At 53.9% G+C, this 21,047-nt stretch overlaps 1 protein-coding gene across 3 annotated transcripts in view; it reads right to left on the bottom strand.

The window, feature by feature from the left end:
- Nucleotides 1-21,047, bottom strand: part of CAPZB (capping actin protein of muscle Z-line subunit beta) — a 131,614-nt gene that overhangs the window by 6,390 nt on the left and 104,177 nt on the right. For all 3 annotated transcript variants that reach the window (XM_046661177.1, XM_046661175.1, XM_046661176.1), the window contains exons 5-6: nt 11,825-11,966; nt 11,344-11,460 (exon numbers count right to left, since the gene is read on the bottom strand). In XM_046661177.1, coding sequence (XP_046517133.1) covers nt 11,344-11,460; nt 11,825-11,966 — 259 coding nt within the window. The remainder of the gene's footprint in view (nt 1-11,343; nt 11,461-11,824; nt 11,967-21,047) is intronic.

Here is a 21,047-nt window from a genome sequence, read left to right as displayed (position 1 = left end):
TTCCAGTGGGGAAACCCAGCACAAAATGACTTAAATTTCAGGTCATAAACAGCCCAGCCAGCAGAAGCCCAGAGTCACTGTTCCCAGGGGAGAGTGTGTTGCTGCCACCCTTGGTGGAGCAGACACCCCCCAAGCCCACGGCAGGGCAAAGGTGACCACCCTGCCAGGCACCAGCTCACCCAAGGCCGACTGGGGAGGATGCGCCCAGTTTGTCGTTACATCACCACTTGCAGGCAGGCGCAGCCACAGGTGGTCTGTCCCTGGGCTGGGGCCTGACACCGCAGGTGAGTCTCCAACATCCCATGACACTGCTGTGCCCCGCCTGCACCTGTAACGGCAGCCACGGCAGCCACGGAGGGGGACCGACAGCCCTGGGGGACAGGAGGCTCCGAGGCTCAGGGAGAGAAAGTGACTTTTGCAACGTTAGCAGCAATGGCAGAACCGGGTCAAACCCTTTCTTACTTCAGAGCCTGCGTTCTTTCTGTGGGGCTGCGGGACCGGCCGGGTGGGCGTGGAGAATCTCAATCTAGACGCCCAGGTTAGGATGGGCCCAAGCACCTGGAGCCTCAGGCAGAGCCGGTGCCGGCCCATAGTCAAAACTGAGTATTGAATGGAGAGGGGGCAGGGAGGCAAGAGGGAAGCATGCACGCTTATTCATGAAGTACGGATTTCCCCACTTTCTTCCTCAGTTTACACTTATTTCCTTCACAAGATCACCAACTGCTTCAGAAGAGGTTCGCCTGCTTTACGCCTTGCAGGGTGCCCGGCAGGTGTGAGCACACAAAGCTCACTGTTCGCACCTAAGGACAGGCAGCTGCCACGGCCACTGCTGGGGAAATAAAACACGGAAGCGGAAACAGGTAATGAAGAGACAGGATGACAAGAGGAGACAATATCAGGAAGGCTAGAGCTCCGGGGCCGGCTTGGCGTGCTCGGAGGCAAGTGGCCCCTGCTGCGCCACCAAGGGGATGACTTTCAGGCCCAGAAAGTAGGAGAGACCCCGTGAGGGAGGGGGAAGCACAGATGGGCGAGCTGATGGTAGGAGAGAACCCAGTCACTTCAAACGATTAGGGTTCCAGGGGCAGACGGACCCGATTCCGAAACGGCTGTCCCTGAAACACTACAGCGCACTTGAGAGGGGCCAGGGCACTGGGAGGGCGACACTACTGTCAAGAAAGAGGGAGGATAGAGTTAGAAATTAAACACTAGTTGGATCCAGACAACAGTTTTTTTTTTTTTTTTTTGAGGAAGATTAGCCCTGAGCTAACATCTGCCGCCAATCTGTGCCCATCTTCCTCTACTTTATATGTGGGATGCCTGCCACAGCATGGCTTGCCAAGCGGTGCCATGTCTGCACGCAGGATCCGAACTGGTGAACCCCGGGCCGCCGAAGCAGAATGTGCGCACTTAACCACTGTGCCACCGGGTCGGTCCCAGACAACAGTGTTTGATGGGGCTGTTAAAAATCATCTGTTAGCACATTTTACAGCAGCTATCTCTAGAAGCCAGCATGGCCTTGCTATGACTAAGTTCCGCCAGGAGAATCTCTAATTTCCTATTTCGATGGGGATGCAGGGCTGAAGAGCAGAGAACTCCTCTGGTGAGATCACGTCACTTTGGCAGGTTCCGTCTAACACCCTGTGGCTGTGGCTGTGGCAGTGGCAGAGGCATGGGCTGGACGATGGCCTGCTCAGACGGAGCCTCTGCCGATAGGGATCAGGCCCGATGTCCCCAGGGTGGCCTCTGTGGCATCCTGCAGGAGTCTCTCCCTGGCCCTGGGTCAACTTGTTTGTCCAGAACTTAAAGGCAGGCACAGGTGAGACCCATCGGCAGCCTGTCAGCAGCATCAAGGGTGAGATGATCAGAAGGGTCACTACAGAACCCGGAAACGTGGGTCAGCCACCAAGCGTGGAGCACTTCCCGGGGGCAGTCACCTCATTCCTTTAGTCTTCATAAGAACTCCACGTTAAACCCCGGAAACTGAAGCTTAAAGACGTCAAGCAATCTGCCCAGATCACAGCTGATTCCCTGCCTCAGGATGCTGCCCACTCACCTGGGCAAACGTAAGCCAGACCTTCGGCCCACATGTCAGCCCAGTACAAGCTGGGGAGCAAGTCCTCTAGGAGACTCTTGGTTTGCAGATGATTTCAAGCTTGACAAGAACGTGATGTGGCTGCTACGACAGCTTTCATGCCACTTGAAGTCTGTAATGAAACTATTCCTGTGCCAGATCAGAGGCAGCACTCTCACCCCACATGTGACAAAGCTGCAGCTGCAAGCCTCTGCCACTCACCCGGGATGGCAATGGTCCCTTCTGCTCCGTGCAGGCCCTGGCCCCTTTGCAGGGCTGGATTCTGTGCAGAGCACTGGGTTTTACGAGAGCCACGGACAACTTAGAGTTCATCCGCTTAAAAGGTCTGAACACCTTGACCCCAAGAAATGGGAGAGAACTGGGGGTATTTCAGGCTGGGCAGGGAGACTCAGGAGATCCTGGCGGTGCTCCGGCCGGGGGAGCAGACCCAATCCACGCCACTGCCAAGGGCAGTGGGGCGACCACGGGGCGAGGGAACATCACGGGATGACAGATCTGTCTGGAACAGGCGTCTGCTAGAAGGCAATGAGGCCCAGGTCCCTGGAGCTGTCTGAGGAGAAATGAGGTGGCCATTTGTCAAGATGCTACAACAGGGGGGATCTGGTGTAGAGTGACAGTCTGGAACCTATGGCCTCGAAAGGCCCTTCCAAGTTATGAGATGGAATCTCTGCAGAACAAAGACGTCCGGCTCTGGCAAGACTGTTTTGCTGAGGACCAGCCAAATGGAAACGAGGGAGAGAGAGAAGCTAGAGCACTCGGGCTCTCTGACCCCACACTGGGCCCTGAACTGTCCCAGGCACTCTTTCGCCAGCAATCCTGGGAAGTCTTGATCCTCAGTGACTCCAAGGGTCCCCACAAAACAGGAGAAGTGAGAGTGCCCATGAACTTAAAAGGGGCAGCTACACCCCACCATTTCTGGTCTAATAAGTACCCCGCCCCAGGCAGAGCCACACTGTTTGCCGGGGCATTGCCTGCCCTCAGCAAGACCCTGCTGCCAAGACAGCTGAGGGTGTGCATGTTGAACAGGAGTTGGGAGCACACTCAGGAGGAAGAACAGTGCTCTATCCACTTTTTTTTTTTTTTTTTTTTTTTGCAGAGGAAGATTTGCCCTGAGCTAACATCTGTTGCCAATCTTCCTCTGTTTTGTATGTGAGCCACTGTCATGGCATGGCCACTGAGAGACAAGTGGTGTAGGTCCACACCTGGGAACCGAACTTGGGCCGCCGAAGCAGAGCATGCTGAACTTAACCACTAGGCCATGGGGCCGGCCCCTGTCCACCCATTTTTAAGAGATTTTTGGAGGCGAACACACTGGGATTGTGTGTTCTCTCCCCCGACATGGAAACGGTTCCTATGCCCAGACTGAGGGCCACTCAGCACCCCTTCTGGGCAGGGAGGAGCCTGGGGGTCTGATCTAAAGGAATTATGTCCTTCTGGCCCTAGAGACTCCTTCCCTCCCTCCCCAGCTCCACGCAGAGGGCACATTTCTGGCAACCCCAAGGAAGCAATGAGGCTTTGAGCTCATTGAGGGCCCCATTTTAAATGAGCACCAACAGCCCAGAGTGAGGCCAGGACTGCTGGCAAAGGGCCACGAGGGTAAGTAAAGTCACATCAGCAACCCAACCTCTTGGGCATCACCTTTGTGCTTCAGAATTAAGAGCCCCCTTCCAACGACGGAAAGGCTGAAACCTCTGGATGCTCAAGGGAAGAAGAGGTCCTGGCGGAAGGGGGGGAGTGAGAAGGGTCTCCCGCAGGAGCAGACTGACTGCCCAGGAGGTCACGCGGGGTCCCTAAGCTCATGGCAGCGGATCTAAGCCCAAGGAAAAGGCCCAGCAGTGACGGGGTAGGAAAGGAAGAAGGTGGGAAGAGGGTCCTGGCACACAGACATGTTTCCACAGCCCCCTCGCCACACCCCTGCCCACTGCCTCCACACCTGGTCAGGGGCAGCTTGCTGGCAATGCCGACCCACCAAAAATAGAACTATTTTTGCAACGCATATATTATTACATCCTTATAAAAGCGGCTGCCAAAAGAAAAACATTTTTATGTGCTGTGGCTGCACAGATGTTCCACAAGGTGGTTCCAAGTGAGGCTGAAGTCAGAGGCCAGCCCACTCGTCCCCATCAAGCACCTCTCCTCCTCTCTGTGGCCTGGGGATGGGGAGGGTGTGGGCAAGGGTTTGGAAAGCAGGCTGTTTCTGTCTGGTGTCTCCCACTGCCATGTGCATCTTCCAGTGCACACGGCCTGGAAAGTGGGACCCTGAAGGCAGCCAGCCCCAACTCCACAGCTCCTGCAATGGAGCCCAAGGGGCCAGGGCCTTGGCCTCTCTTGGCTTCAATTTCCTTGCCTCTACCTCGTTCTAGATGAGCGAATAAGCACACAATGCCCGCAACGGTGCCTGGCTGAATGGCAGCTCCGTTCCCAGCACTCTTCTGGTCCTGGCTCTCGGCAGAAGCCAGCGGTGTCCTCCCGATGACCGAGCTGTGCTCTGGCTAAGAGGCTGGCAGAAGGCCGGGACGTACCACGCCGTCAGGCCAGAAGACGGTGCTCAGGCAGCCTCCTCAAGGAAGGTTAGGTCTGCCTAGTTTGGGAAAATTTTAATTGAGCCTGAAACTGTACAGATACTAGAAGATAGGAAAGTCTCTGCTTGCAAGATACATGGTAGTAATAGTTACTATTTACTAAGCATAAACCACGTGTCAAAATGGCTTTCTATTCCTACTCTACGATAATCTTTCTAGAGGCATTACTAGCTCCACGAGGAAAACGCCGAGTTCCAGAGAAGGCAAGCGGTCTGTCTAGTCACCCAGCTGGAAAGTAACCAGGTGAGCATCTGCACCGAGGTCTGGAGGGTTCTGAACCTGTCTTCTTCCATGATACCTCTCCATTTGCTCTTGATCCACGTTCTTTACTGGAAAAACCAAGGACAAAGCACAGTGCAGGGCTCAGAAATTCTGAGCAGTACCCGTCCCTGCGCCCCCACCTCCGATCCCTTCCTCTCCTGCCAGTCCTTCCCAGCAGGGGACAGTCGCCAGAGGCAGTTTCACACAGCTTTCCTTCTCAACCAGGCGCTGGGTCGCTCCACCTCAGGTCACGTGACTGAAGCCACACGGTCCCTAGAAGCCACGCTGCCCAGGTGTCTCCCCGCCCGGAGCACAGGGAGCGTGGCCGCGGCTGTGGCTGTGTCTCCCGCAGTGGGAGAGCACTCCCGGGCCCGGCCGCCTTCGTGCCCTGCCTCCGGAAGGAGGGCCATGGGCCTCTGCGCAAATACACAGCCTTACCTACTGCCAAGCACGAGTCAGAGCTTTCCCTGCCACGACCCGGACGGGCGCCTCTGCTGGAGTTTCAGCGGTTGGAGACAATCACATACGGGCACCTACTGCTGAGCAGGGAGAGAGCTGGCCTTGCAAACGACCGGCCTCAACTTTCCCCCAACAAAACATTCCACCTTCATTTCTAAATATTTAGAATCTGAAAAAAATGAACATCTGCAGGGTCCGGCCCCGGGTCGGAAACCTTGGATCTCTTTCCAGAGATTTACGGTCTTGCCTCTTTCCCACATCTCCAGCTGTCACACAGGAGAAGTGACCTCTCCATGCAACTTCCTTTTCAACATGCTGGTACTTGGCTCACAACATTTTTTTACTCGCTCCACAGCCTTCCACTGGGGCCTAGGTGGCAGTCCGCCAAAGGGCACCTTCCGCCTTCCTCCCCTCACAGGACGGTCTGATCTGGCCGGGATGAGCTTCCACAAACACCACTGACCACCTTTCCTCCCACAGCCCCACAGCTGCAGGGACTTGCCAAAACACTTGATCTGCTTCGCCTTCCAGCTGACATCCCTAAGAGACATCTTTTGGTGGGGGTGGGAAACAAAAGGCCAAAGTGGAGGAGACGGGGTGAGGGCGCCTAGCGTGCACTTGGTCTGAGCGCACTGTGGTCTCCACACCCGGTGTCATGACCAGGTGTGAAATGAGACTCAAGTAATTAATCTGTCATGGTTAAATTCACCAACGATTTACACAAAGTCAGTGGGGGCAACTCTCTGTCTCACTCACCTGCACCCCCAGAAGCCATCTCAAGTGAGCAAGGAGGGGGCTGAGGGCAGAGCTGGAAGGCCCTGGGACGGGAGGGGCCCACGTGGAAAGCCTCCACCAGGCCTAAGCCGCAGTCCCTCTCGGGACGGGGCGTGGGAAACAGGAAAGCGACGGAGCACCTGGGGGCCGTGCCCAGAGAAGGGCGACCCAGGCCCGGCTGCTGCCAAGGCGTGAAAGCCTTGTCCTACTGTGTGGTGGCACCTCCGTCTCAGGGGGGTGTGTGTGTAACTAGACAGACTGTCTGGCCTCTGTGCATTAGACGTGGAACTGGGAGCCCTGGGGCCGGGCCTGCTTGGCCTTGCTGCGTGTTCCTGACTGCGGCCAGAACGGCCTGCAGGGTGGGCGCCCGGCACCGTGGGCCTGGCGAGACAGCCCTTTCCTTCCTGCTGCACCTGGGGCACGTGTGAATGTGGGAGCGAGTGTGTGAGTGCAGTGAGGCCAGCATCCAGAGGAAAAGCCTGGGCCTGGGCCACTGCCGGTGTGGCTTAATGGAGAAACTCAAGGGAGGAAGACCTTCATGGGACCCCCGACTGCTCACATCCTGGTGGTCACCCCAAGCCCTGACCACTCTACTCCAAAATGTCTCCCGACCTGTCCCTCTCTCCTCCTCGTGCCTTGAGGCCAACGCCAGCTCTTTCACTGGCCCCTCCTGGCCACAGGCTTGTCCCCTCTAGCCCTCCCAGGGCTGCCCCCATCCAGGCCCTGGTCGCCTCTCTCCTGGACGACTCTAACGGTCTTCTCTTGCCAACCCACCCTCCATGCCAGCCAGCAGAGGCATCTTTTGAAAACACGCATCAGATGAGGTCACTCGACTCCCTACAAATCCTACAGCCTGCTCGCCACCTCTGGCGGTGAATGTGTCTCATGCAGCCCACTTGCTTCCTGCAGGAGAATCCACCTTACAGCAAACGAACTCTGAAGGAGGGACCCAACGCGGTGCTGCTGAGCATGCTCCCAGGAGGCCTGCCCCTCCACGTGACTCCACAGCTTTGGCCCCATCGCCAGGCCTGTTTCTGGGAACACTGGGCGCCCACAGGGTAGTGTCTGATGTATTGCGTCTGCTCAATACATTTCCCTTAGAACATCTATTTAGAATCTACTGAATGCCAGGTACACGGGACAGAGGAAAACCAAAAAAGTGTGGTATGGTAGAAAGTAGCCTATTGTTTTAAGGTGGACAAATCTGGGTTCAAATCCTGACTGCCTCCTACTAGACAAGGCACCACAGGCAAATTACTAACCAGCTGGAACCTCAGTGTCCTCCCCTGTTAAATGGGAGTAACTCTATCTTGCTTACAGTCTAATCAAAGGAGACAGCCCACACAACCACGCATGTTCCCTCTCTATCACTGATGTGCTCCATTTTCCGGGAACCTCTTCATCTCATAGCCAAGGAAACCACACACGTGTTTCCAAGGCTCATCTGGGACGCACGGCTAAAGCCGCAACCCTCATTTCCCGTTTGCTCAGAAGCTGCGCATCATTAACTTGGATCTGTGTCCCTGTTGCTCCCTGCCCCTCCCTTTCCAGTTACTTACATTGGAAGCCAGCCCTAGCTTTAATGCACCTCAGATGAGTGACGTGTCAGCCGTTCGGATGATGGCAGAAGCACGGACCTCCTCATTAAAGCCCGAGAGCACAAGGCAATCCAAACGAGGCCGCGGTGCAGCCGGGGCGCGGAGGACAGCCGCTCGCCAGGCCTGTGCTTGGCTCGGCAGGAGGCACTGCTCACGGCAGGCAGGAACCAGACTCTGGCCACGGGCTGACAGCTCTGATTTAAACTATTAGGAAGGCTGAGGATTAAATATTTGTCCAGGTCACTGTAAACCCAGTGGAATTATAAACAGTTCAGAGCGGTAAGTGATGCAGGAAACAGTCTCTGGACACAGATTTAGGATTTTCCACCATTCCCAGGTGGCAGGGCAGGGGGAGGCTGGCTGGGGGAGCGCTGGCTGCCTGGGGGTTTGGCTGCCCCTCTCCGGTCAATGGTTCCTGGAAGACAAAGGCCCATTTCCACGCAAAAGGATGGGCTCTGCCCCAGTGAGAACTAGCCTTGGTTGTGGGATGGCCAGGGGACAGCCCTGCTCAGAGGCCAGAGAAAGGGACCCCCAAGACCCCTTCCGGCCTCAGGCCCCTCTGACACAGCGGAGGTCGTGGATGTTTCACATGGAGAGTCTAAGGCTGCGATACGCATCCCAGGCACGCGAGTGGACCACACTTGCACGACCACTGTTCAAGGCATGCAGATGCCTGTGTGACCATAACACACATTTGCTTAAGCGAGTTCCTAAGTTTATCCTTTCTGCCATAGATTTTTGCTATCAATGGCTATTAAAAGTATAATTATCTTATTGAGAAAACATTTTTGTTTGTTTTTTTTTTTATTAAAGATTTTATGTTTTTCCTTTTCCTCTCCCAAAGCCCCCTGGTACACAGTTGTATATTTTTAGTTGTGGGTCCTTTCTAGTTGTGGCATGTGGGACGCTGCCTCAGCATGGCCTGATGAGCAGTGCCATGTCTGTGCCCAGGATCTGAACCGGTGAAACCCTGGGCCACCGAAGCAGGGCGTGCGAACTTAACCCCTGGGCCAAGGGGTCGGCTCCGAGAAAACGTTTTTGATGTTAAAAGGAATCCTCATCAAGTCAGGCACTACTAAAGGGGAAATGGGAAGGTGATCTTCGCAGAAGAAGGCGCCTCCCGAGGACGTTCTCAAGGAGGCTGCTCTTCTGCCAATACTGACCTCCCTGAGGCCAAGGCTGCCGTGGGCTGAACCTTCCCTTCCCTTACACAGACGCCCACCGCACTGCACTGGCATGAGGTTAGGCCTTTCCTTGGGAGGGGCTGTCAAGGGTCCTAAAGGTGAACCCTTAAACGAGGGTCTTAAACCTGCTGAGATGCCTAAAGTAACTTGTGAAGTAGAAGTCAGGACAAGCCGTCTTGTGGGGAGGCAGTGCCTTCTAGTCCAAGCTCCCAGTTCACCTTAGATATACCTGGAAGGGACAGCTTGGAGATAGGTTGCTAATGATACCTAAGCAAAAATGGGCGAGAGAAAGGTACACAGTAGCACCTGTCAAATTTAACGTGCACATATTACCGGAAGCATTTTCTTAAATTTCGATCCCGATTTGGTAGGCCTGGGTAGGGTTCCAGATTTCTGCGATTCTGACAAGCTCTTTGGTCCTGGACTAGGCCATGAGCAGCAAGGCACAGACACTCTTGAGCTGCAGAGGAGAGGCTCAGAGAGCCAACCTGCCTGATGGGCTGCTCGTGACCAGAAAGACGGGAAATGGAGCAAAGCACTGCTTCTCACAGCACTAACGAGCCTGGGGTACAGAGGCGGGTGAGCCCTGATGAGAGTGAGGAGAAAGCAAGCATGGCCAAGCCTGCAGCCAGCTGGTCCTACTAAGGCAGGAAGCCAGCTGGGCAACGGCAGGTGGTGAACAACCACAGACAGCTCAAAGGGCACTCTCCGAAAATGTGAAGCCCGGGTCACAGTGGGTTTACAGCTGGCTGCACAAGCTGACCCTAAGAAGCTGACTGTTAGACTAACGCCTCCCTCTCAGGAAGTCTCTGGTAGCCATGCTGGAGGGCTCTGAACTTGGTCTTGAGCTAATATCAAGACACACAGTCATCTTAGTAAATGTGCGAATAACAAAGCCGGAAGGAACGGCTAATGCTTGGATGACGGGGACCAAGATTCGACATTACTGTCACTGGCAGGGCGAACAAAACACGACGTGAGGACGAATGTAAAATCTCATTTAAAAAAGGCTGACAGCACCAGAACAGAACGGGAACTCCCCGGACCCTAGCGGCTCCTGTGAAAAAGGGATGGCGGGGGTGCCAGCAGGCATGTTGCGAGGTGCCAGGCAGAGCAATCCTGGGCACCCTCTAGAGGACAGGACCTATTCTGGATGCCACCTTCTCGTGGAGGTCGACATAAAAGGAAGGGGCTATGTCCCAAGCAAGCTCCCTGACCTACCCAAGTCTTGTCAGTTAGGAGGCGACTTCTGAACTCTCCCAATTTGTGTGCATCTCGTGACTCAAGCAGCCTGCTGACTGCTTTGGCCAAATGTACTCCTTTCCTCTTTCCCAGGTGAGTGAGTGCTCTGAGCTTTGAAAAGTACTCTGCTTGGGCCCACACTGGAGGATCCTGGTGAATGTCCCCAGGTTCCATGCTTGGAGCTGTGCTGTGTGTTGGGGCCAGAGCCAAGCAGACAGCAGGCTCGCCACCATGCTTGTCGGTTCCCAGTCCCTACCAGGTGCCTGCGTGGCAGGGCAGGTAAACCCGCTTAGATGCTTCCCTCTCTGTGTCCTTTTAGTTTTTACTTCAGCCTCTTCTTCTGGCAGCCTGCGGCCAACCATCCAGGCTGACCCTCTGGCTCTGCTGTCCCCCTACCTACAAGATATGTCCCTCAGTCCTCTCTGCAGAAAGCGCCTCGACCAGTGTTCAATGTCTGCTGCCTGCTTGTGTCTATTCTTCCCTCTACTGCGAAAAGCAGCCAGATTCTGCTCTAGGAAATCAACACCCCTTTTCCACTTAGCCCACCATGGGCCACAAGACCCAAGTCTGGCCAGACTATTCCATTCCCTCTGGCCTCAGGAAACGACTCTGTGATGGACAAGTAATCCAAGCCAGGCCAGTAAGACATCCCTGGGGTTATGGTAGAGCTGTTCTGAAAGAGAAGCTCCTTCCCCCAGGACTGCCAGAGGCAAGAGCTAGAGGCTTCCAGGAGCCACCGTGTGGAGGCAGAGTCACGACATCACTTGCGTCCTAGACTAGCCCAGCTACGCTGAACGACGTCTGACCTTCTCAGTTATGTGAGCTGATTCATTTTCATTTTCGCTTAAGTCAGAGTTTACTTCTGTCTCTTGCAACCAACAGTCCTAATTCACAATCTACGTCACAACTGAGAAATCAATTCAGTGTAAAATGTTATCAGCAGTATGTCCTAAACGTCACAGGAGTATTTTAATGAAAACACCTTACCCAAAGACAAAGCCTCCCATGGGTGAATCTCAGGAACCCCCAAGAGGCCTGTGGGGAGCCCGTGTCAGGCACAGGCTGGCCCGGACCCCTCCCTGGGGGCAACCGCCCACTCCTCTGCGTCCACCAGCCCTGTGGCTGGCAGCGGCGGGCACGGGCACCTCTACCTGTCTGGTGAGGCTGCCTCCGAGGTTCATGGTGCCGGAGCCGGACTTGTTGGTTTGCAGCCACAGCATCACCGTGGAGGTCAGCTTGTAATGGGCGGTGCGGCCACTGGATTTCTCCTGGGGACGAGACAGAGATCAGAACCTTGGGTGCAACCCTGAGCTGAGGAGAGCCTGCAGTGGCTCCTACCAAGTCCCATCCTAAGATGTTACCACAGCCCTTTCCTTATAAAATCCCAAGTGGTTTTGAAAGGGACCAAATCCGCGATCCATGTATTCAGCTCTTCTGGGATCTTTATTATGTGACCTCTGTGATCTTGCTCATCTCTATCCAGTGGCTTCAGGGCATTTTCAGGAACTAGCAGGGGCTTATGCATCTCAGTGCTCCCCCCTCTGAGAAGCCTCTGCTACAGAACGGGGCTGCAATGGTTGGTGTGGCGCCTGTACTCAGAGGCCCGGCTGCCAGCCCCTGGGGCTGCTGTACCTGCACTTCTACCACGTGGATGGAATCCCAGCAGCCCTTGATCTTCTTTGAGCCATCTCCAGCCTTCTTTATGAGGATCACTCCAGCAAAGCCATGATCCAGATCCCAGAGGTAGACAGATGACACACCACCTTCAAAATACCTGCAGGAAACAGGCCCACGTGCCCATTAGACATTAAGCCCACCAAATTACAGATCACCAGCCCAGATCCCAGGGGTGGCCACTCAGCAAAAATTGATCTAAATGTCTGTCTGGGATTCAGGACCCTCCCTGCAATGGTTCCAGGGTTGATCCTTGCATGTGTTCTGATGGTCCGTTGGTCGAGGGAGGGTGTGTGGCATCCTCTGTGTGGTCGCAGAAAGAACATGAGTTTAGGAGTCCCAAAGACGAATCTGAGTTTGAGCTCGGCCACTTACTCTAGCTTTGTGGTCTTTGGCAAGCTTACTAAACTTCTCTGGGCTTCAGATTCCTCCCAGATGAAGGATCCAGCAAAGTAAGTGTGTGATGTATACAGGCACTCAAGGGGAGGGTGCGGGGGGCAGTCATTGCTATCGAGTAATCATTACTGTTCGATACTGTTATCTGTTTGGATGGCTATTTCACAGGGGAGACAAGGTGAAAAAGGCAGAGCTACAAACTCCTGCCCAGCCAGAGGCCAGGCCAGCAGGCCGCCTCTCAGAGCAGCGTGCTGCGAACCCCAGCCAGAGATAAAGGGCTGAGTGGGGACAGAGCCTCCTCCTAAGGTCTGAATCAACGTGGAAAAATCCCTAATTAGGATCAAATGGAAGAGGGAAAGAAAAGGCCAGAGGAGAACAGGAAATCAGGCTAGAATCCCAAATCTGAGGAACCCAAGCCAGCAGCTGATGGAGTCAGGCTGCCGCGAGCAGCGCCCGAGGCGCTCGGAAGCAGAGCTGGATCATCAGCTGACACGCAGTACCTCGATTTCTGCTGACGACCAACTGAAACACTGGAAAAAGCTCGTCTCCGGTGGCTAGCACATTCTTTACCAGAAAGCCTGGCCTCTCTGACCCCAATTAACCCCCGCCCCAAGGTGCAGGCACACTCGGGCCGCTCGGAGGGCGGTGCCACCCATGAGCACGGCGGGGAGCGAAGGCCGGGAGGTAGCAGGCAGGCGGGGTCCCGGGACCAGCCCCGCTGGGCCCAGCTCCACTCACCGTTTCTCCAGCCGACAACCACTGATGAAGGGCTACCAGAGATGAGCTGTGTGAACTGGGCCTTAGTTTCTTTCTAAGACAGGACAATACTATCTACTTTACAGGATTGTTGAGAAAAAACAACACAGGAAAGCAGATACCCGACAAATGATTATTACTAATTTTAATAGCAAAACCAGTACTAAAAACAAACATGGCTATGAATTATACCTCAATAAAGCTGGTATATAATAAAAAAAATATGGTAAACGTGAATATTTACAAAATCTAGGTGAGGAGTATACAAGAATTCTTTGTACCTCTTTTTGGGGTAATTTTTGCTGTAAATCTGAAATTACTTCAAACTAAAAAGTTCTTGTACAAAGGTCAGGACGTGCTCTGTGCCAGAGTGCAGCCGAGAGAGTGGATCAGACAGGCCTCCTGCATTCAAGCCCCAGGGCCCACCTGTGCTGTCCTCTGGCTCTGGCGCCCATGGGCCCACACCAAGATCTGCTACCCTCAGGCAGGGCTCCTCAGGCAGGCTGGGCCACACCACTGCCACCGCGTCCTGTCCCCACTTCCCCGTCCACACCATCCACTGTGATTAAGCTGTCACATGAATTCAGGACGCTGCCTCCCCCCAAGTCCCCGGGGGGCAGCAGAGGACAGGCATGCCAGGCTAACTCGGGAGACGCTCAGTCAGGATCCCCCAGACAGACGTGTCAAGGTGCCAGGCCAGGGCTAAATGTCAGCCAACAATGGAGGGTGGAGAGGGGCCTGGCTCCAGGCAAGCACAGCACAGCGAGGTACTGTGAGGAGAAACACACAGCGAAGGAGCAGACACCCCTGTGGGGCCCAGAGCTGAGTACCAACCGAGGGGACCTCCAGGAAGTCAGCCAACACTGGGCACTCAGGGAGGTCCTCTCTCTTCTCCAAATCTCTCTCCAACCCCCCTCCCTGGGGCGGGGCCAGAGAAGCAGGTGAGCCTTCTGGTCTAGGACCTGAGGCCCCACCTCCCTCCAGAGGGCCATCCTGGTCTGGACTAGCCTTGCGGGAACCTGGGCACACACAGGCGACCCTGGAATGCTCCTGGGACATGTGGGGACACATCTGTCACCTCCAGACTAGAGGCCTTGCATGCTCGGGTAAGCCTGCAGCAGGGGCTCCAGGGGCCTTTCCAGCTTGTGACTCCCTCGGCTCACAGTTCACTGGGACGCAGAGCACACTCCTGAAGAAAGAGCAGCCCGCGGTAGACCTGTGCATACCCGTCCTGTTGGTGACAGATGGCTGCGTTCTAACACACAGTCTCGCCTTTTAGTCTGCCTGGAGAAGAGCAGCCCCACATCAAAAGAAAAAAAACAGCAACTTTAAAAACTGTGGCTTTTCTTGTGCCGGCAAACGGGAAGGGCCAATAATTCCTCCTTTCCGTTGGCCATCCTGGAAGGAAGGCTTGAAGCCCAGCGGGCACGTCCATCCTTCCGCCCCTCACAGCTGGTGGCCCCAGCCTTCCTGTGCCTCCCCAAGCCAGAGCATGGTGCTGTTCTCGTCAAAGGCTCGCCGTCCTCTGTGTGCTGGAACACCGGAGAGCAGGTCAGGATGCCCTGGAAGGGATGCAGGAGAAATCCTAGGGGCCTCACAGCTCTTGTCACCACCACCAGGTGACCAGTTCAAAAGCACCACGTGGCCCACAGCTGATCCCCCTCAGTCCCATCACTGAGATTTGTTTTCTTCCAGAAAAACTAAACAACAGCATTTAACATTTCATAAGGTGGAACTGGTCGCTTCCACTCGGACGTCCCGCCCCATGGACCAGCTCCCGCTCTGGGCAGCTTCTCCCTGGCATCCTCCGCTTCCTTTGTGGGCCACACTGACTAGGTTCCAAGTTTCAAAATGTTGGAGACAAAGGAGGTAAAAACGCAAGCTCAGTTCTGACCTCCATGTGGATTACTATTCTTTTCCCCAAAATTAAAAAAATTTATTGCAAGAACATTATAAAAAAAGGAAATTTAAAAATTAGCCCACAATGCCATAAATCAACTTATCCCATAAATCCAATTTTTCCAAATCCCCTTCCAGTCTTTGTCCAGATGCATAATTTTTATAGAACCATAAGCACAGCGATGGTTCTGTGTTGGGTTCGGCTTTTCTCACTTGGCACGGAATCATTAGCACTTTTCCATGGAGCCACATGACCTCCATAACTGTTTTTAATAGCTGGGATAGTATTCCATTGGGCAGTATCCTAATTTGCAGTCAATCTGACTTTTAATAAAGAAATGACGACAGCAGAGTCAGAGGCACTGCTGGTCTCACGCGGGCTCAGCTCCCTCTCCCAGGCGGGGGGGCGGGGGGCGTTCCCTCCCAAGGAGGGCAGACATGCTGAAGCCTGGCCTCCGCAGGTATGGCCCCAGCACCACAACAATTCAAGAACCAACTTGCATTTCATTCACCAAAAAGGATCTCCAGGGACTCAAGGGGCCACAAGTCTCAACCTGATGTTCTGCCAAAGGGAGCAGAAGCCTGAGTGACTGGAAAAGGCCGTCACAGAATCTCCCAGAAACACCAGCCTCTCTGGCAAGTGTTGTCAGGACAGCTGTGTGCACGGTCGGCAAGGTGACTGCGGGGAAGACAGACAGCCCCCCATTACATGGTTTATGGCTGTGCTCTGCGCGTGAAGCATTAATTAAAGAGGGATCTCAACAAGTTTTTGAAAATTTATTTTTACCTACTGTACTTTGATCATAATGACATGAAACAGGAAAAAAAATAATTTTTATGTGGTTCACGTTTATGAGTTTTTACATAAAGGCTTTTGTGGGTATTTTAAGAATGTGCTAAAATGCTGTCTGAAACCACATAAAGCCATCTGAGGAGTGGCCCGCCAGAACTAACAGCGCACACATGGAAGCACTTTAACTGGTCTTTGTATATTTAATGAGTTAAATAGTATTAATATTGTTTAAATGCTAACATGCTATTTCAATAAGGTGGCGCTACCATCACCAGCGACTCGCTCTGGGCCTTGCACGTCACTGTGAACGAATGATCAAACGTGGCCCAGCGCGGAGAGCAGGCTCAGGAGCAGTGAACCTGGCCCTGCCCTGGGCTCTGCCCATGCTTGGTCATTTCAAAATCCCCAGCTCTCTGGGGAGGGACGGAGGGAGGAGGACGGGCCCAGTACCAACGGCCACGGCTCAGCTGATCTGGGCTGAAGAGGGAAGGCCCAGAGAGCTCCTGGAGGGAGGTCTGGTCAAGCGGGCACCTCGAGAACATCTTTAAAATGGGGAGACTCAAAGATGATAGCATGGGCTTTTCTCAGGCCTGAAATAAACACACACGGTGAGGAGGGTGAATGATCTGTTAGCTGGATGACACAGGGACGATCTGTGGGGAGACTGGAGAACCACCTTGGAAAGCCCTGAACTGTGAAGTGCTGGGGCCACTGAAAGCTCCAGGGACATTATAAGTGAAATGACTGAGCACCCAGGAACAGAAGGACAATGCTGTGCTGGTGTCCAGAGAAGAGCGAACTCCTTCAAGAGTGCCTTCGCTTCCACAAACAGTCCTGGTGGCTTTCAAGACTTTCCAAGGAAAGACTAACATCTTCCGAGGCAAACAGAGCCGCCAAGAACTCAGACAGCTGGGACTAAGGACATGGGGCCTACTTGGGTTGGCTCCGTGAGTCCTGCCGTTTGAAAAACAGTGTGTTGATTACAACAGGCAGATACGGGTTTCATAAACTCCAAAGACCGGGTCACTAGGGGACACCTCTGTGCCGGATAAGCAGGAGCAAAAGGCAAGACCCTCAGATGGGCTGGCTATTCATCAGCACAGTCAATTATAAGTCAGCATCTGGTCAAGTTTACTCTCTACCGTCAGTTAGATCCCTGAATTTGGATCAACTAAAAGCCTAATGAGTGAGCAACTCTCCTCTCCCTCTCAGAGTTGTACGCATTTCTCCCTGAAAATCACTCTTCCTCTTGAATAACACCACGGTCACATATTCAGATTCTGTGTCCATAACTCTTCAACCACAGGACTTCCGGGGGGAAACAGGAAAAAGGGAAAGCATAATACTTCACACTCAAAATGACCTACTTCACAAAACAAAGAAGAAAATATTTCGGCCCCCAAAGCTTTCTGGAGTGTCTGAAGCTGAGGTGTGCGTGGAGACCTCGGATGGAAACGTGTCTCAGGAATCTGAGCTATGACTGTGCGTCACCCCACTCCCAGTCTCGGCCAAGACTGGGCTACACACGCAACAGGGCAGACGGGCCTGGGATGCACTTGGAAGTTGGGCTTTACTCCTTCCTTTCAAATTGCCTCCTGGGAGAATATCGGACTCATGGTTCTAACACGGGGCCCCCCACAGGTAATGAGTCACATGCCACGACCTCTCGCAAAAGAACCAAGGCCAGGAGGGGTGTGCTGGGAGCAGACCTTTCTTGGGTTCAGTCAGACGTGGTCTTTCAGCCATCAGCGGCTGGGCTGCCTTCACAGGACCTGCCCACGGGGCTCAAGCAGACTTGGATCTCTGGCCCAAGACCTCTGCAGCGCCAAGTCAGAGGCAGGTGCCTCCAAACCCAGACGAGTCCAGGGGGCACGACAAGGGACACCCCCGAGATGCTGCTGGAGCGCGAGGGGCTGTCTTCTACAGTCTGCTTCATTAAATAAAGCCAAGGAGCATTTATTTGGCACCCATGTGGTGCCAGGACTGTTTTCCCATTTCTAAGACGAGAAAGCTGGAGCAGAGGTTCACCAGGGTCTCTCCCAGCTCTGAGACTCAGGATTTGGTGGCTGCTTCAAGGCCTGTGCAAGGCAGACTCTGAGCACCACAGCGCAGACCCCCACCACCTTAATCAAGTTGGTCAAAATTCTGCTTACACACCTCCAGTGACAGGGAACTCACTATATTCCTAAGGCAACGTTTCTGTTCTCACTGGACCTGGGTGAAAACTTCTACCTACTGCCTTCCAGAGCCACGCAAAACAAGAACTTAACGCCCCTTCACCTCATGTAGTTCTTTCAAATACCTAAACACAGCTTATGAGACCCCAAGATTTCTCTTTCTGGCCTTCTTGCCGTTGTACTATCCTCCTGAGATGTGATTTCAAGTCCCCACACGGTGGCCACCCTCCTCCCTCAGGGCGCGAGGACAGAGATCAGCGCCCGGCCCACGGGCTCACCAACGCAGAGCAGAGATGGCCTGACTCTTGGAGCAGGGGCTCTCTCTCCACCAGGGAGCTTGCGACTGGATCAGCTCTCCTGGCAATCACACGTCCCTCATGCTGACACACGCTGAGCTTGCAGTCATCTTGGACAAATCACACTGTCGCCCACAGCCTACACTTTTGAGCACTCGGTATACTGGACCCGAGAACATCACCTGCCACTGAAGTCTGCTGTGTCTAATTCGTACAGACACGGCTTCACCATTCAACACATCTCTAGGGTTTGCACCTGCTGTCATCTGTAACCTATCCAAGCCACCCTTCCTTGGAGGTCTTGACATATGGGATCACGTCAACGTCGATGCAATCCAAACAAGTATACAACGGAGTTCCAAACTGTGTGCGCACCAGGTGTCTGAACCACAGAATTCCAAGACTTTCTAGAAAGAGTACTGTAGGCTGGAGTGATGCTTCTGTGGACAAAACTTAGGGTCAGCTTGGAAGGATGGCTGTGGTCTGGACACTTCTTTCAAGCTTGGGGATAGTACAAAAATGGGACTTCCCACGGCCTCAATTCTGACTGGAGTCGAAGGGACCTGGAAGGGTGTATGAGGGAGAGACAGAGGGAATACATGAGGTGGACCCGGCTGAAATGCCAGATGAAGAGTTCAGACTAAAAATGTTTTAAATGCCAGTGCAATTAAAACAAGTGGAACCCTCTGTTACCCAGTGCCTAGCTAGGAACCCTAGCCCTCAAAGGGTGCAAGGCTGTAAAGTTCCACGAGATTCTTCCTTTTCTTGCTCTATGTCCTTCTGTCACATACATGGTCTGTTCTGCTTCTGAGATCTCAGTAAAGAGCAGCAGTAAGACCTGGGATAAATGGCCACGAGGGACACTCAGTTGCAACCGGCACTCCGTCATGATGGTAAGGAGGTCATGTGGGCACTTGTTCAAACAGAAATCCCCATGCGTGATTGATTTTAAGGCAAAGACAAGGACAATCAAACCCAGAGGCAGAGCCATTCCACCAGCGGCTGAGGTTCCTACCCCAAACAATACCTTTTTGTTTCCTCCCAGCCTAAAAAAGAAAATAAAATCTCCAGCTACCAGCAGTAGTTTAATGATCATCCTTAACATCCTTACAACATAAAAGGGCACCTGGTACCCACAGGTGGGAACAATTCAATTGCATCTCAGGAAAAAAGAAAAATCTCCAATTTGCTTGGAGAGGCATCTAAAACCTGCCTCCTTCCTTGCAGTGCAGACCGACATTCCTTTCTTGTGGGTTCCAAACCGGCCACGACCAAGAAGCTAAGCGCATCCCTGTCCAAAAGAAGGTCGTGGGTGCTGCCTAATGGTCCAGCTTCTGGAAAGCCCACAGGAGCTGCAGAAGGCAGGCTGATGGCCACAACTATGAGGGGCTAGGGATGTGGGTTCTCTTCCCCACTGGGCACCAGCCTCCCTTCAGCAGCACCTGGAAAAGCCCTCCTGGAGGCTAGGACGAGCACAGGAAGCAGGGGACCGGAAGTGCTGGCCACGCAGCCGGCACAGAGCAGGCACGCAGCCTCCGGCGTCTGTTCGTTTTCCAAAGGCACTCTCTAGGCTGAGGAGGCAGATCTCCTCTCTTCTCCCGGCCCTGACGCGTGAACCGCCATGAAGAAAGGTCCTGCTTGCTCCGTGAGCAGTCTGTACCCACAGCCCCAGGGGCTGGTGTGGCTGCCGCATAAAGCAGAGAAGGAGCACTTGGCTTTGGGCTGGCCACATCCAGATTTGCCACTGAAACCCCATCACCCTCTTTTGTGTGTTGAGAACAGCTGTTTTCACCTCGGTTTGTGAAAAGTGTTCCAGAGTCTGCCCGTGGACAGGGGCCGGGTATTCTGCGGAAATTCCTCTAGGACACACAGGTGCAGCCACCCCCCGAGCACACATACCGATCGGCTTAGGCATGTGTGACTTTGATGCCAGTTGCACACAGACGTGCACATCTGGACCGTGGCTGCCGCACTTTATAGCCTCTCTTTACAAGGCTTTTATTTTTTTTACTTGAAGAGAAATAACAAAGCCCTGGAAACAATGGTGCCGCTGCAGGGGCCGCCCATCTGGCTCTGGGACCTGACCAAACCGCCACGCTCAGCACCCACGACCACCTCCAGCCTCTCTGGATTCCCCGTGAAAACACCGCTGCTCCGCTCAGCCCACCTCATGACAAGGCTGACGGCTGAGGCCTTCTGGAGTTTCAAAGCCAACACCCTTGTCCAAGAGCTGCCATTTTGAGAAGCCATTCTGTCAGGGCTTTGCAGACATTATTTTACAGTTAAGAAAATTGAATGCCAGAGAGAAAGGAAAGCGCCTGACTCACACAGCTGGGAAGGGGGAGCTGGGACTGGACCTGAGTCTGGCAGGCCTCATGCGGGAGGGGGTACCACCTGGGGTGCAGGTGGGCAGACCAGGCCTCAGGTGGCTTTGGTTCACCCATGAAGTTGAAGTTGGGTAAGTTAAAGACACACATGCAACCACACCACTGTACACAATGCAGCCTCAAGGTGGAGGAGAAAGTCAGAGAAGGAAAGAAGCATATGGCGAGCGGCCAGGACTCTGGGGCACACCACTGAGCAACCTCTGTCGGGAATTCTGGAAAGGAGGGTCCTCCACCTCAATGAGGCAGCTGAGGTCTGCTGGCTAAACCTTTGTAAGGGATCTGCTAGGAGACGAGAAAGCAGCTCAGCCAGGGAGCACGGGGTCTCTGGCAGGACGGAGGAGCCTGACCACTGGAGGGAGCTGGTCGTTGCTTCCAGATGGTGTCTTCACCCCAAAACGTGGAACTGCACAACCCAAAGCGTGACTGTGTGCCATACGGTTATAGGAACTGAAGGAATCAGAGTCCCTGATGCTGACC

The sequence above is a fragment of the Equus quagga genome, chromosome 5 (assembly GCF_021613505.1).
Source record: "Equus quagga isolate Etosha38 chromosome 5, UCLA_HA_Equagga_1.0, whole genome shotgun sequence".
Classification (NCBI taxonomy): domain Eukaryota; kingdom Metazoa; phylum Chordata; class Mammalia; order Perissodactyla; family Equidae; genus Equus; species Equus quagga.
Note: the sequence above shows the minus strand (reverse complement) of the source record. Positions and strands in the feature narration are given on the sequence as shown.